Source organism: Chiloscyllium plagiosum, chromosome 21 (genome assembly GCF_004010195.1).
Source record: "Chiloscyllium plagiosum isolate BGI_BamShark_2017 chromosome 21, ASM401019v2, whole genome shotgun sequence".
Lineage (NCBI taxonomy): Eukaryota > Metazoa > Chordata > Chondrichthyes > Orectolobiformes > Hemiscylliidae > Chiloscyllium > Chiloscyllium plagiosum.
In genome coordinates this window covers 12,211,555-12,224,370 of record NC_057730.1, presented here as the reverse complement: position 1 = coordinate 12,224,370, position 12,816 = coordinate 12,211,555, and the positions used below count along the sequence as shown (strand labels likewise).

The 12,816-nt window shown below is 41.8% G+C and overlaps 1 protein-coding gene across 5 annotated transcripts in view; it reads left to right on the top strand.

The window, feature by feature from the left end:
- smurf1 (SMAD specific E3 ubiquitin protein ligase 1) overlaps positions 1–12,816 on the top strand; it is a 122,406-nt gene that overhangs the window by 94,284 nt on the left and 15,306 nt on the right. For all 5 annotated transcript variants that reach the window (XM_043711257.1, XM_043711258.1, XM_043711256.1 and 2 more), the window contains 3 exons: positions 2,694–2,898; positions 3,059–3,162; positions 10,910–11,024. In XM_043711257.1, the coding sequence (XP_043567192.1) occupies positions 2,694–2,898; positions 3,059–3,162; positions 10,910–11,024 (424 nt within the window). The remainder of the gene's footprint in view (positions 1–2,693; positions 2,899–3,058; positions 3,163–10,909; positions 11,025–12,816) is intronic.

The following is a 12,816-nucleotide window of genomic DNA, read 5'->3' as shown; positions in this document are numbered from 1 at the left end:
ACCCCCTCTCCGGCCTATCACCCTCACCTTAACCTCCTTCCACCTATCGCGTTCCCAACGCCCCTCCCCCAAGTCCCTCCTCCCTACCTTTTATTTTAGCCTGCTTGGCACACTTCCTCATTCCTGAAGAAGGGCTTATTCCCGAAACGTCAATTCTCCTGCTCCTTGGATGCTGCCTGACCTCCTGCGCTTTTCCAGCAACACATTTTTCAGCTCTGATCTCCAGCATCTGCAGTCCTCACTTTCTCCTAATATGTATTGCTCTACTGAGTGTTGCTTGTGGAAGCCAATCAATTGGGTTGCTTTATGCTGGATGGTATCAAGCATCTTGAATGTTGTTGGAGCAGCACCTATCCACACAACTGGGGACTATTCCATCACACTGCTGACTTGTACCTTTTAGATGATGGACAGGCTTTTGGGAGTCAGGAGGTGAGTTACTCACCAAAGTATTCCTAACAATTGACCTGTTCTTGAAGCCAGTGTTTGTGAGTTTGTGGTCAATGGTGATCTCTAGGATGTTGATAGTGCCGGAATCAGTGATGTTTACATCATTGAACACCAAGGGATAGTGATTAGATGGTCATTGTCTGGCATTTGTGTGGCATGACTGCCATTTATGAGCCTAAGCCTGGATATTGCCCAAATTTTATTGATTTGAATATGGACTGCTTCAGTATCTGGGGAGTTGTAAATGGGAATGAACATTGTGTGATCATCTTCACAAGCATCCCAGTTCTGACCTTATGATGGAGGGAAAGTTATTGATGAAGCAGCTGAAAGTGGGCCTGTGACACTACCCTGAGAAACTCCCGCAGAGATGATTGACCTCCAACAACCCCAGCCATCTTCCTCTGTGCCAGGCATGACTCTAGCCTGTGGAAATTTTGCCCCCTGACACCCATTGTTTCCAGTTATGCTAGGGCTCCTTGATGCCATACTTGGTTGAATGTGACCTTGATGATAAGGGCTATCATGCCTCACCTCTGGAATTCAGCTCTTTTGTCCATGTTTGAATTAAGCTTGGAATGATGTCTGGAATTGAGTGGCCCTGGCAGAACCCAAACTGGGCATCATTGAGCAGGTTATTGTTGAGCAAGTACTGCTTGATAGCACTATTGATGACATCTTCCATCACTTTACTGATGATTGAGAGTAGACTGATGGGATGGTAATTGACCGGGTTGGATTTGTCCTGGTTTTTGAATATAGAATATACCTGGGCAATTTTCCACATTGTTGGGTAGATACTAATGTTTTATCTGTACTGGAACTTTTTGGCTAGGGGAGTGGCAAGTTTTGGAGCACAAGTCTTCAATACTATTGCTGGAATGTTATCAGGGCCCTCGTTTTTGCACTATCCAGTGCCTCCAAACATTCCTTGATCTTTTTCTTTCTATACTTGCTTTGTTTGTTGATGAGCTTTACTTGACTATGTTGGAGGATAATTTTACATTGATGCCTTATGCCCAGTACAATATTAATGAAGAGAATGACTGGAGATTTAACTTGTTAAAAAGCTGTCATTATAGAGATGTCAGCATAGCTACGTATTGCTTCAGTGTTACTAAATCATATTTCAGAACAGGCACCAGCCATTTAGTGCTTCAAACCTGTTCTGCCATTCAGTCAGAATATGACTGATATGTTATTAAATCTATCCATCCACTTTGGTCCCATTCCTCTTAATATCTGAGACTAATAAAAATCTTATCAATCTTAATTGTGTTAGCATACATTGCTTTTTGTCAGAGAGATTGAATCTACACTGCAATCCAATCAAGGTCAATACATCCCTTTCCAAGGTTTTTGCTCATAATCAAATACATTGCTTCAAACATGGTTTTATAGGCGCTTGTTCATCTGTAGCAAAACCTGCTCCCTTTTATGTACTAGCCCTCTATATATAAAGACTAACATTTTTGAACTTACCCTTGTTAATAATTGTAGTTATCTGTAAATATGGACAGTAGACAATCTGTGCCAGTACCCTTCCCTCTGAGTCACAAGGTTTTGGGCTCAACTCCCATTCCAGGACTTGAGGGCAAAAATTAAGTCTGAGGCACTGGAGGAAGGGCTGCATTATTCAAAGTTCAAAGTACCGTCTTTCAGGAGAGATGGTAAAAAGAGGCCCTGTTCATTTTTTAGGTGGATAGAAAAGTTCCAATTCAGCGAAGGGAAGGGAGGTTATCCTTAGTATCGTGGCCAATATCTATCCTTCAAGCACTGTTACAGAAAACAGCTTGTTTGGTCATTATCACATTGTTGTTTGTGGAAACTGCAGTTGGGAGCTTGCTGTGCACAAATTGGCTATGTTGCAGCGATGACTTTTCATTAAGTTCTTACTTGAATTTAATGTGCTTTAGAGGTACAGTGTCATAAGAAGCAAAATTTGAATAGAACATTTTGTGTTTCTTTAAAATCTCTTTGGACCACCACTGTTCTTAATTTTTCACTACTTCACAAATATTCAGATATACCTTTTGTGATCAAAATGAATGGCCTCACAATTATTTGTACTGTAATCTATCTTACACCATTTTGAACATGCGTTCAGTCTATCCACAGCATTGTTTTACTGCCAACTACTGACAATGCCTCTAGTCTTTGTATCATCAACAAATTTGATTACTTGACTGTCTGGTGCATTAGTTGATTCATCAATAATAGTGTTTTTTGATGCTTCTTTATAGTAATCCATCTCAGTTGAAGGAATCAAATCAGCCATTGCCAGTGCAGACAGAGGCACCCGTAGAAGAAGGGGAAGGAGAGTGGGCAATCCCACGATGCGAACGAGATCTAGTGCAGAAGTTGAAAGTCCTGAGGCATGAGCTTGCTTTGCAGCAACCACAAGCCGGGCATTGCCGAATTGAAGTCTCCAGAGATGAAATTTTTGAGGTAAAATTGACTTGTAGGAGTATTAAAGATTGTATAGTTTTGCAGATGATAGCTGTTTGTTTATCCCAGGAAACTTTGAAAGATGCATTTTATGATTTTTAAGAAAATCATTCAGGGTTTAATTTACAAAACATATTTAGCTGTATTTTGTTCTGTTTAGGAATCATATCGACAAGTGATGAAAATGAGACCAAAAGACTTGAAGAAGCGTTTAATGGTCAAATTTAGAAGTGAAGAAGGGTTGGATTATGGTGGAGTCGCCAGGTGAGATTTATTTACACTGAGTGCACATTCATGTTATTGAAAAACAAGTATAGGTGGGTTTGTCACAATGAATTGTCTGCAGCTCTACAGTAGTGGCACCAATTATATTTCAGTGCTCATTTGATAGCAGTAAAATAGATCATTTGCAGTTCGAATATTGTTTTAGCAAACAGATAAGATTTGCTTCAGATTAGGAACCCTCACAGAGCTCTCAGTACTGATTTCAGTGAAAGCACAATACTAACACTTCTGAGTTCAAAAAATGAGCAGCGTGCTCACACTCCTGAGTTTAGGGATTCTCTGAGACTGAATTTTGCAAATCTGTAACATTTTGTGACTTTGCAAAACTTGAAATGCAAAGTTGGTTCAGTGAAGTACATTTAATTCAAAGAGGACAGAAGAGAGTGATGTCATTGGAAGTGGCATCACTATTGAAGCAGTAGATGTTTTAACCTGCATTGGGAGTGACATCATCAAGTAACCAACTTCATGGCAAGGCAGCCAGATGGTTCAACCTAAAATTGTAAGTATGTACGCGTCCACTAATCACTCCATCAAACTAGTATCTGATGACCGTTGGAGTATTGTCAAAGAGGTCATGCGTTATTAACAAATTTATTTGCAGGAAGGATGATAGATGGTTGTCATCTTTTTTGTTTACAAAGCAAATTTAAATGGCTTCTGAATTCTGTCTGATGCAATGATATTGCTTGCCAGACATGTGCTGGACCTTCGAAGAAATCACCTCACTGCTGTTTGTGACCCAGAGTTTAGCCTATATCTGGTGTGAGGGAGTTAGAACATAAGAACTAGGAGCAGGAGTAGGCCATCTGGCCCTTTGAGACTGCTCCGCCATTCAGTAAGATCATCGCTGGTATTTTCATGGCTATAGCTCCATTTAACTGCCCTCTCACCATAACCCTTAATTCCTTTACTCTTTAAAAAAAAATCTATCTTAGCTTTAAAAACATTTACTGAGGAAGCCCCAATCACTTTACTGGGCAAAGATTCCATAGTTTCGCAAACCTCTGGGTGAAGAAGTTCCTTCTCCATTCAGTCCTAAATCTGCTCCTCCTAATTTTGAGGCTATATCGTCTTGTCCTAGTTTAACCTGCCAGTGGAAACATCCCCTCTACTTCTATCTTATCTGTTCTCTTCATAAGTTTATGTTTCCATAAGATCCCCCCTCATTCTTCTAAATTTCCATGAATATAATCCCAGTCTCTCCTCATAAGCCAACTCCCTCAACTCCAGAATCAACCTAGCGAACCTCCTCTGCACCCTTTCTAGTGCCAGTCCATCTTTTCTCAAGTATGGAGACCAAAACCGCAAGCAGTACTCCAGGTGTGGCCTCACCAGCATCCTGTATAGTTGCAACATAACCTTTCTGCTTTTAAACTCAATCCCTTTAGCAATGAAGGACAAAATTCCATTTGCCTTCTTAATTTCCTGTTGCACCTTCTGTGATTCATGCACAAGCACACCCAGGTCCTTCTGCATAGCAGTGTGCTGCAATTTCTTACCATTCAAGTAATAGTCCTTTTTACTGTTCATTTCTACTGAAATGGATGGCTTGACATTTATTAACATTGTACTCCATCTGCCAGATCTTTGCCCACTCACTTAAACTATCTATGTCTCTTTGTAAAGTTGCACAGTCCAACTTTGTTCTACCACTCATCTTAGTGTCATCCGCAAACTTTGACACACTACAAATCGTCCCCAACTCCAGACGATCTATGTAAATTATGAGTAATTGTGGTCCCAACACTGAGGTACACCAGTAGTCACTGATTGCCAACCAGAAAAGTACTCATTTATTCCTACTCTTTGCTTTCTGTTGGTTAACCAATCCACTATCCATGCTAATACATTGTGCGTAACGCCATGCATCCTTATCTTATGCAGCAGCCTCTTGTGTGGCATCTTGTTGAATGCCTTATGGAAATTGAGATACACCACATCTGTTGGGTCCCTGTTGTCCACCATATTTGTAATGCCTTCATAGAATTACAAAAGATTAGTTAAGCATGATCTGCCCTTCATGAACCCATGCTACGTCTATCCAATGGGGCAATTTCTATCTCAATGCCTATCTAGATTTCTATCTAGTTGGAAGGAGGAAGAAAATATGGTCCAGGGATAAAGGTGTTGAGTGAGCATGATCTGCTTCTTGCAAATGGGACAAACTGTCTTCCTTAGTCATTCAAACTTGGAAGTATTATGAGCTATAGAACTTCAAAAGGATATATCTAGGTTGGTGGAATAAGCAGAAAGCAGCAGATAAAATCCAACAAAGAAGTATGCAATGATCTGTTTTGGTAGAAAGAGCGTGGAGGCACAATATAAGATAAAGTATGCTGTGGGGAGGCAGTGGCCTCGTGGCATTATCACTAGACTATTACTCTAGAAACTTAGCTAATATTCTGGGGACCTCTGTTGAAATCCTGCCATAGCAGATGGTGGAATTTGAATTCAATGAAGAGTCTGGAGTTAAGAGTTAAGAGTCTAATGATGACTATGAAACCATTGTCGATTGTCAGAAAGCACCTCTGGTACACTGATGTCATTTGAGGAAGGAAATCTGTTATCCTTAATTGGTCTGGCCTACATGTGACTCCAGAACCACAGCAATGTGGTTCATGCTTAGCTACCCTCTGGACAATTAGGGATGGGACATAAAGGCTGGCCTAGCCAGAGGTGCTCACATACTGTGAATGAGTTTTTAAAAGAAAAATTCTATAATGGGACAGAAGCTGAGGGACCTGAGTGCATATGTGTAGGTTGTTGAAGGTGGTAGGACACATTGAGAGCACAATTAGTAAAGCACATAGCATTCTAGACTTTATTACTATTGGCATTGGGTATAGAAGTAAGGAGGTTATATTAAACTTATTCAGAGCTCTAGTTCAGCCTCAACTGAAGTATTATGTTCAGTTCTGGACATCACACTTTAGGAAAGATGTATTGGCAGTAGAGGGGATGCAGAAAAGATTGAGGAGAATGGTTCTGGTTGATTAGAAGAGTGCAGCTGCTTTCTTTAGAGAACAGAATGCTAAAAAAAGATTTGTTTGAGATATATAAAGTCAGGAGAGGCCTAAACAGAGTAAATAGGGAAAATTTGTGTTCCCGTTGGTGGAAGGATCAAAAATAGACTTGAGATAATTGGCATAGGTTTAAAGTATTTGGCAAAAACAAACAAAGAAAACATATGGGAGACATTTTTAATGCAGCCAGTGGCTAGGATCAGTAATGCACTGCCTGAGTGTGTGCTGGAGGCAGTTTCACTGGATGCATTTCAGAGGGAATTCATTTGTTGTCTGAAAAGGAAGAATGCGCAGGACCACTGGAAGAAAATTGGGAAATGGCACAAAATGAATTTCTTTCCGAGAACCAGTGCATACACAATGGACTGAATGGCTACAATGCAGAAGGAAGTCATTGTGTCTTTGTATCATTTTATTTGGATCATGGTATCTCCACCCCAACAAACTCTGCTCACTCCAATGTTGTCGGTCTGTTGCTAACCATTGAGTTACTGACCGTCTGTTTCCCTGTGACTAAACATGTGACCATCTCCCTTACCGTGGTCTTTGCATTTTCCAATTCCCCATTTCTAATTCCCTGGCCAATTTCCCCAGAACCACCTCCCGACAAAGCTTTGTACACATGTGATCATAACTAATGCGTATGCAACTGTACAGTGCATATGTGGTGGAGCAGTGGGACAGCCTTCAGCTACAGGTGCCCCTTATGTATGTGCACTCATAGGGGAGCTGACATGTCTTACACGTAACACATTTGATAATTTCCTGGAAAAATAGAATTTAAATCAAGAAAATTCTGAAACATACATAGAAACTTGTTTAACCTAAACTTATTTTATGCACAGTTCTGGCATTCATATTTGAAAGAGAAGATAGAAGCAAAGGAGAAATTGCAAAAATAATTTATAAGCTTAAACACTACCAGAACTGAGAAGCAAAGCTAGCAGAAAAGTCTAATAAGCGGGGGCTGTTCACTCTCGATAAAAGAACAATATGTCTTTAGCATTATGGTGGAGTTTAGCAAGATAGCAGATATTACTGCTTGTGTAGGAGTCCAAAACCCAGGACAAAAAAAAATTATTGCAAGAATCCAATAAAGAAATCAAGAGTAACATCTTTACCTAAATTGTGGTGGAAATATGAAACTTGGTGCCAAAACTTTAGTGTTGCAAAGGGATAGGTATTTACCTCGGGGCAAGAGTTATAGCTGGGGGAAAGACAATTATGGTGCAATTAGGCAAGAGTTAGGATGCATAGGATAGGGAAGGAAACTGCAGGAGATGGGCACAATTGAAATGTGGAGCTTGTTCAAGGAACAGCTACTGCTGTCCTTGATAAATATATACCTGACAGGGAGGGAGGAAGTGGTCGAGCGGGCATACTAAAGAAGTTGAATCTCTTGTCAAGAGGAAGAAGAATGCTTATATAAAGATGAGACATGAAGGCTCAGTTCAGACGCTTGAGAGTTACAAGTTAGCCAGGAAGGGCCTAAAGAGACAGCTAAGAAGAGCCAGGAGGGGACATGAGAAGTCTTTGGCAGGTAGGATTAGGAAAAACTCTAAAGCTTTCTATAGGGTATGCCAGGAATGAAAGAATGACTAGAGGAAGATTCGTGCTAGTCAAGGATAGTAGTGGGAAGTTGTGTGTGGAGTCCGAGGAAATGGGAGAAGCGCTAAATGAATGTTTTTCATCAGTATTCACACCTCAAAAGACAATGTTGTCGAGGAGAGTACTGAGATGCAGGCTACTATACTAGATAAGATTGAGGCTGATAAAGAGGAGGTGTTAGCAATTCTGCAAAGTGTGAAAATAGACAAGTCCCCTGGGCTGGATGGGATTTATCCTAGGATTCTCTGGGAAGCTAGGAAGCAGATTGAAAAACCTTTAGCTTTGATCTTTATGTTGTCATTGTCTACAGGAATAGTGCCAGAAGACTGGAGGATAGCAAATGTTGTCCCATTGTTCAAGAAGGGGAGGAGAGACAAGCCTGGTAATTATAAACCAGTGAGCCTTACTTTGGTTGTGGGTAAAGTATTGAGAAGGATTATAAGAGAGAGGATTTATAACCATCTAGGAAGTAATTATTTGATTAGGGATAGTCAACACTGATTTTGTAAAGGGTAGTTTGTGCCTCAGAAACCTTTTTTGAGTTCTTTGAGAAGGTGACCAAACAGGTGGATGAGGGTAAAGTGGTTGATGTGGTGTATATGGATTTCAGTAAAGCATTTGAAAAGGTTCCCCATCGTAGGCTCTTGCAGAAAACATGGAGGCATGGGATTGAGAGTGATTTAGTGGTTTGGATCGGGAATTGGCTAGCTGAAAGAAGACAGTGTGGTGGTTGATGGGAAATGTTCATCCTGGAGTTCAGTTACCAGTGGTATACCACAAGGATCTGTTTTGGAGCCACTGCTGTTTGTCATTTTTATAAATGACCTGGATGAGCTGTAGAAGGATTGGTTAGTAAATTTTAGATTATATTACATTAGATTACATTACAGTGTGGAAACAGGCCCTTCGGCCCAACAAGTCCACACCGACCCGCCGAAGCGAAACCCACCCATACCCCTACATTTACCCCTTACCTAACACTACGGGCAATTTAGCATGGCCAATTCACCTGACCCTGCACATCTTTGGACTGTGGGAGGAAACCGGAGCACCCGGAGGAAACCCACGCAGACACGGGGAGAACGTGCAAACTCCACACAGTCAGTCGCCTGAGGCGGGAATTAAACCCGGGTCTCAGGCGCTGTGAGGCAGCAGTGCTAACCACTATGCCACCCATTAGTGGGCGGCACGGTGGCACAGTGGTTAGCACTGCTGCCTCGCAGCGCCAAAGACCCGGGTTCAATTCCCGCCTCAGGCGACTGACTATGTGGAGTTTGCATGTTCTCCCCGTGTCTGCGTGGGTTTCCTCCGGGTGCTCCGGTTTCCTCCCACAGTCCAAAGATGTGCAGGGTCAGGTGAATTGGCCATGCTAAATTGCCCGTAGTGTTAGGTAAGGGGTAAATGTAGGGGTATGGGTGGGTTACGCTTCGGCGGGTCGGTGTGGACTTGTTGGGCCGAAGGGCCTGTTTCCACACTGTAAAGTAATCTAATCTTAAAAAAAAAATTTGCGGATGACTCTAAGTTATGGGCATTACTGAAGGATGTTGCAGGTTACAGAGGGATATAAATAAGCTGCATGGCTGGGCAATTGGAGTTTAATGCAGAAAAGTGTGAGGTGATTCACGTTGGAAGAAGTAACAGGAAGACAGAGTACTGGGCTAATGGAAAGATTCTTGGTAATGTGGATGAGCAAAGAGATCTCGGTGTCAATGTCAATAGATACCTGAAAGTTGCCACCCAGGTTGATAGGGTTGTTAAAAAGGCGCAGTGTTGCTAGCGTTTTTTGGTAGAAGAATTGAGTTTCAGAGCCATGACGTCATGTTGCAGCTGTACAAAACTGTGGTGCGGCCACACTTGAAGTATTGCATACAGTTCTGGTCACCGCATTATAGAAAGGATATGGACGTATTGGAAAGGGTGCAAAGGAGATTTACCAAGATGTTGCCTGGTCTGGAGGGAAGGCATTATGAGGAGAGGCTGAGGGATTTAAGGCTGTTTTCATTAGAGAGAAGAAGGTTGAGAGGTGACCTAATGGAGATATACAAGATGATCAGAGGATGAGGTAGGGAGGACAGTGAGAACCTTTTTCCTTGGATGGTGATGGCTAGCACAAGGGGACATAGCTTTAAATTGAGGGGTGATAGATATAGGACAGATGTCAGAGGTGGGTTCTTTACTCAGAGAATAAGAAGGGCGTGGAACACCCTGTCTGCAATAGTAATGGACTCGCCAACTTTAAGATCATTGGATGGTCTTTGGATAAACGTATGGATGATAATGGAGTAATGTAGGTTAGATGGCCTTCAGATTGGTTTCACAGTTTGGTGCATCACCAAGGGCCGTAGGGCCTGTACTGCGCTGTAACTGCTATGTTCTGTGTGCTGCATGAAGTGGTTGAGTATTGATGGGCGAAAACAGTAGAAGAATATTCTGATGAGTTGAGAGGCACTGTGCCACCGTGGGCGGCACGGTGGCACAGTGGTTAGCACTGCTGCCTCACAGCGCCAGAGACCCGGGTTCAATTCCCGACTCAGGCGACTGACTGTGTGGAGTTTGCACATTCTCCCCGCGTCTGCGTGGGTTTCCTCCGGGTGCTCCGGTTTCCTCCCACATCACAAAGATGTGCGGGTCAGGTGAATTGGCCATGCTAAATTGCCCGTAGTGTTAGGTTAAAGGGGTAAATGGGTGGGTTGCGCTTCGGCGGGTGGGTGTGGGCCTGTTTCCACACTGTACGTAATCTAAAAAAAAAAAAATATTTGGAGACTTTGGGAGTATGCACATGGAACTGGGACGATGTTATTGAAAGTAAATCCAGGAAGAAGTTCTTCATGTGGATAGAACACGAATAGCACTGGCCCAGAAAACCATAGATGTGAAGTTAATTGAGGTGTTCAAAAGTATGATGGCTCCTTACTTGTGAAATGAGGACTGAGTAGTAAGGGCACACAGAAAGATTAAGAATTCAGATTATAAAGATAGAGCTGCCATTTCTAATAAGAGTAAAATAAACTGTTCTGATAACCTAAGTGCCCTAGTCTGGTTCTAGTGTTACAGTCCTGATTACTTTTCAATATCATTTTTGTGTTTTATAGGGAATGGTTGTATTTGCTCTGTCATGAAATGCTGAATCCATACTATGGACTATTTCAGTATTCAACTGATAACATCTACACGCTACAGATCAACCCAGATTCTGCAGTTAACCCTGTGAGTATCTAACATCACTGAAATTTGAATAAAAGCAAACTGTTCTGTAAGGGTTCGATATGATTCAGAACATTGATCTTTCATCTTTATAGGTTTCCTCTGTAAAGCAAGTATATGCAACAAAGTTCAGTTGCCAAAAATAACTTCATGTATAATTTTTGAATGACCCTATCCCTCATTCCACAAAGGAACCTAATTAGGTGCAAGAGTCAGACTACCTAGGTCCAGCAGTCTACTCTGTAGTTAGCTTATTTTTATCACCATTTGATTTCAGTAGTGATTATATTTTTCCTCTGGAAAGTTCTTGTTTTCACAAGAAGGAATGATTAATGGAAGAGTCATGTGAGAACATGAACCAATTACTGATCAACTGTAACTATTTAATACTTATACTCTTATTTCTATGGAATATACCTGCTTGGTTTTAGAAGTGGATTTCACATCCCTGAACAAATGGCAAAGTTAATGCACGTACAGAAATATATTTGAAAGTTGAAATTCATGACTTTGTTCAGGTTGACTCTGCTATGTCCAAGTAAGGTACTTATTAGTCAGCAGGTAAGTAGCCACATGTGGGCCTTTACTTGTGAAATAAATAATCAGCTCAGCCATGGCTAGGAATGGTTACAGCTTCCCCTTCCGACAGCATTTATGTTGTGTTGCTGGTGATATGTTCCTTCCTCTGCAAGTACTAGTGAAAACTGCTCTTTAGGTCATTTGTGATGTCAAGAGTCATAGAGATGCACAGCACAGCACAGACCCATTGGTCCAACTCGTCCATGCCGACCAGATATCCCAACCTAATCTAGTCCCATTTGCCAGCACTTGGGACTAAACCATTCCTATTCATATACCCATCCAGATCCCTTTTAAATATTGTAATTGTACCAGCTTCCACCACTTCCTCTGGCAGCTCATTCCATACATGCATCACCCTCTGTGTGAAAAAGTTGCCCCTTACATCCCTTTCAATTTTTCCCCCCTCACCCAAAACCGATGCCATCTAGTTCTGGACTACCCCACCCCAAGGAATAGACCTTGTCTATTTTTCCTATCCATGCCCCTCATGATTTTATAAACCTCTATCAGGTCGCCCCTCAGCCTCCGACGCTCCAGGGAAAGCAGCCCCAGCCTATTCAGCCTTTCCCTATAGCTCAAATCCTCCATCCCTGGCAATGGCCTTGTAAATCTTTTCTGAACCCTTTCAAGTTTTACAGCATCCTTCTAATAGGAGAGAGACCAGAATTGCACACAATAATCCAAAAGTGGCCTAATCATTGTCCTATACTGCTGCAATATGACCTCCCAATTCGTACACTCAATGCTCTGACCAATAAAGGAAAGCATGCCAAATGCCTTCCTATCTACTTGCGACACCACTTTCAAGGAACTATGAACCTGCACTCAAAGGTCTCTTAGTTCAGCTACGTTTGCCAAGACCTTCCCATTAATTGTATGGGTCCTGATTTGCCTTTCCAAAATGCAACACCTCACATTTATCTAAATTAAACTCCATCTGCCACTCCTCAGCCCATTGGCCCATCTGATCAAGATCCTATTGTACTCTGAGGTAATCTTTTTCGCTGTCCACTACACCTCCAATTTTGGTATCATCTGCATACTTATTAACTATAACTCCTATGTTCACATCCAAATCTTTTACATAAATGACAAAAAGCAGTGGACCCTGCACCGATCCTTATGGCACACCACTGGTCACAGGCCTCCAATCTGAAAAGTTATCCTCCAAGCTCTGTCTTCTACTTTGAGCCAGTTTTGTATCCAAATGGCT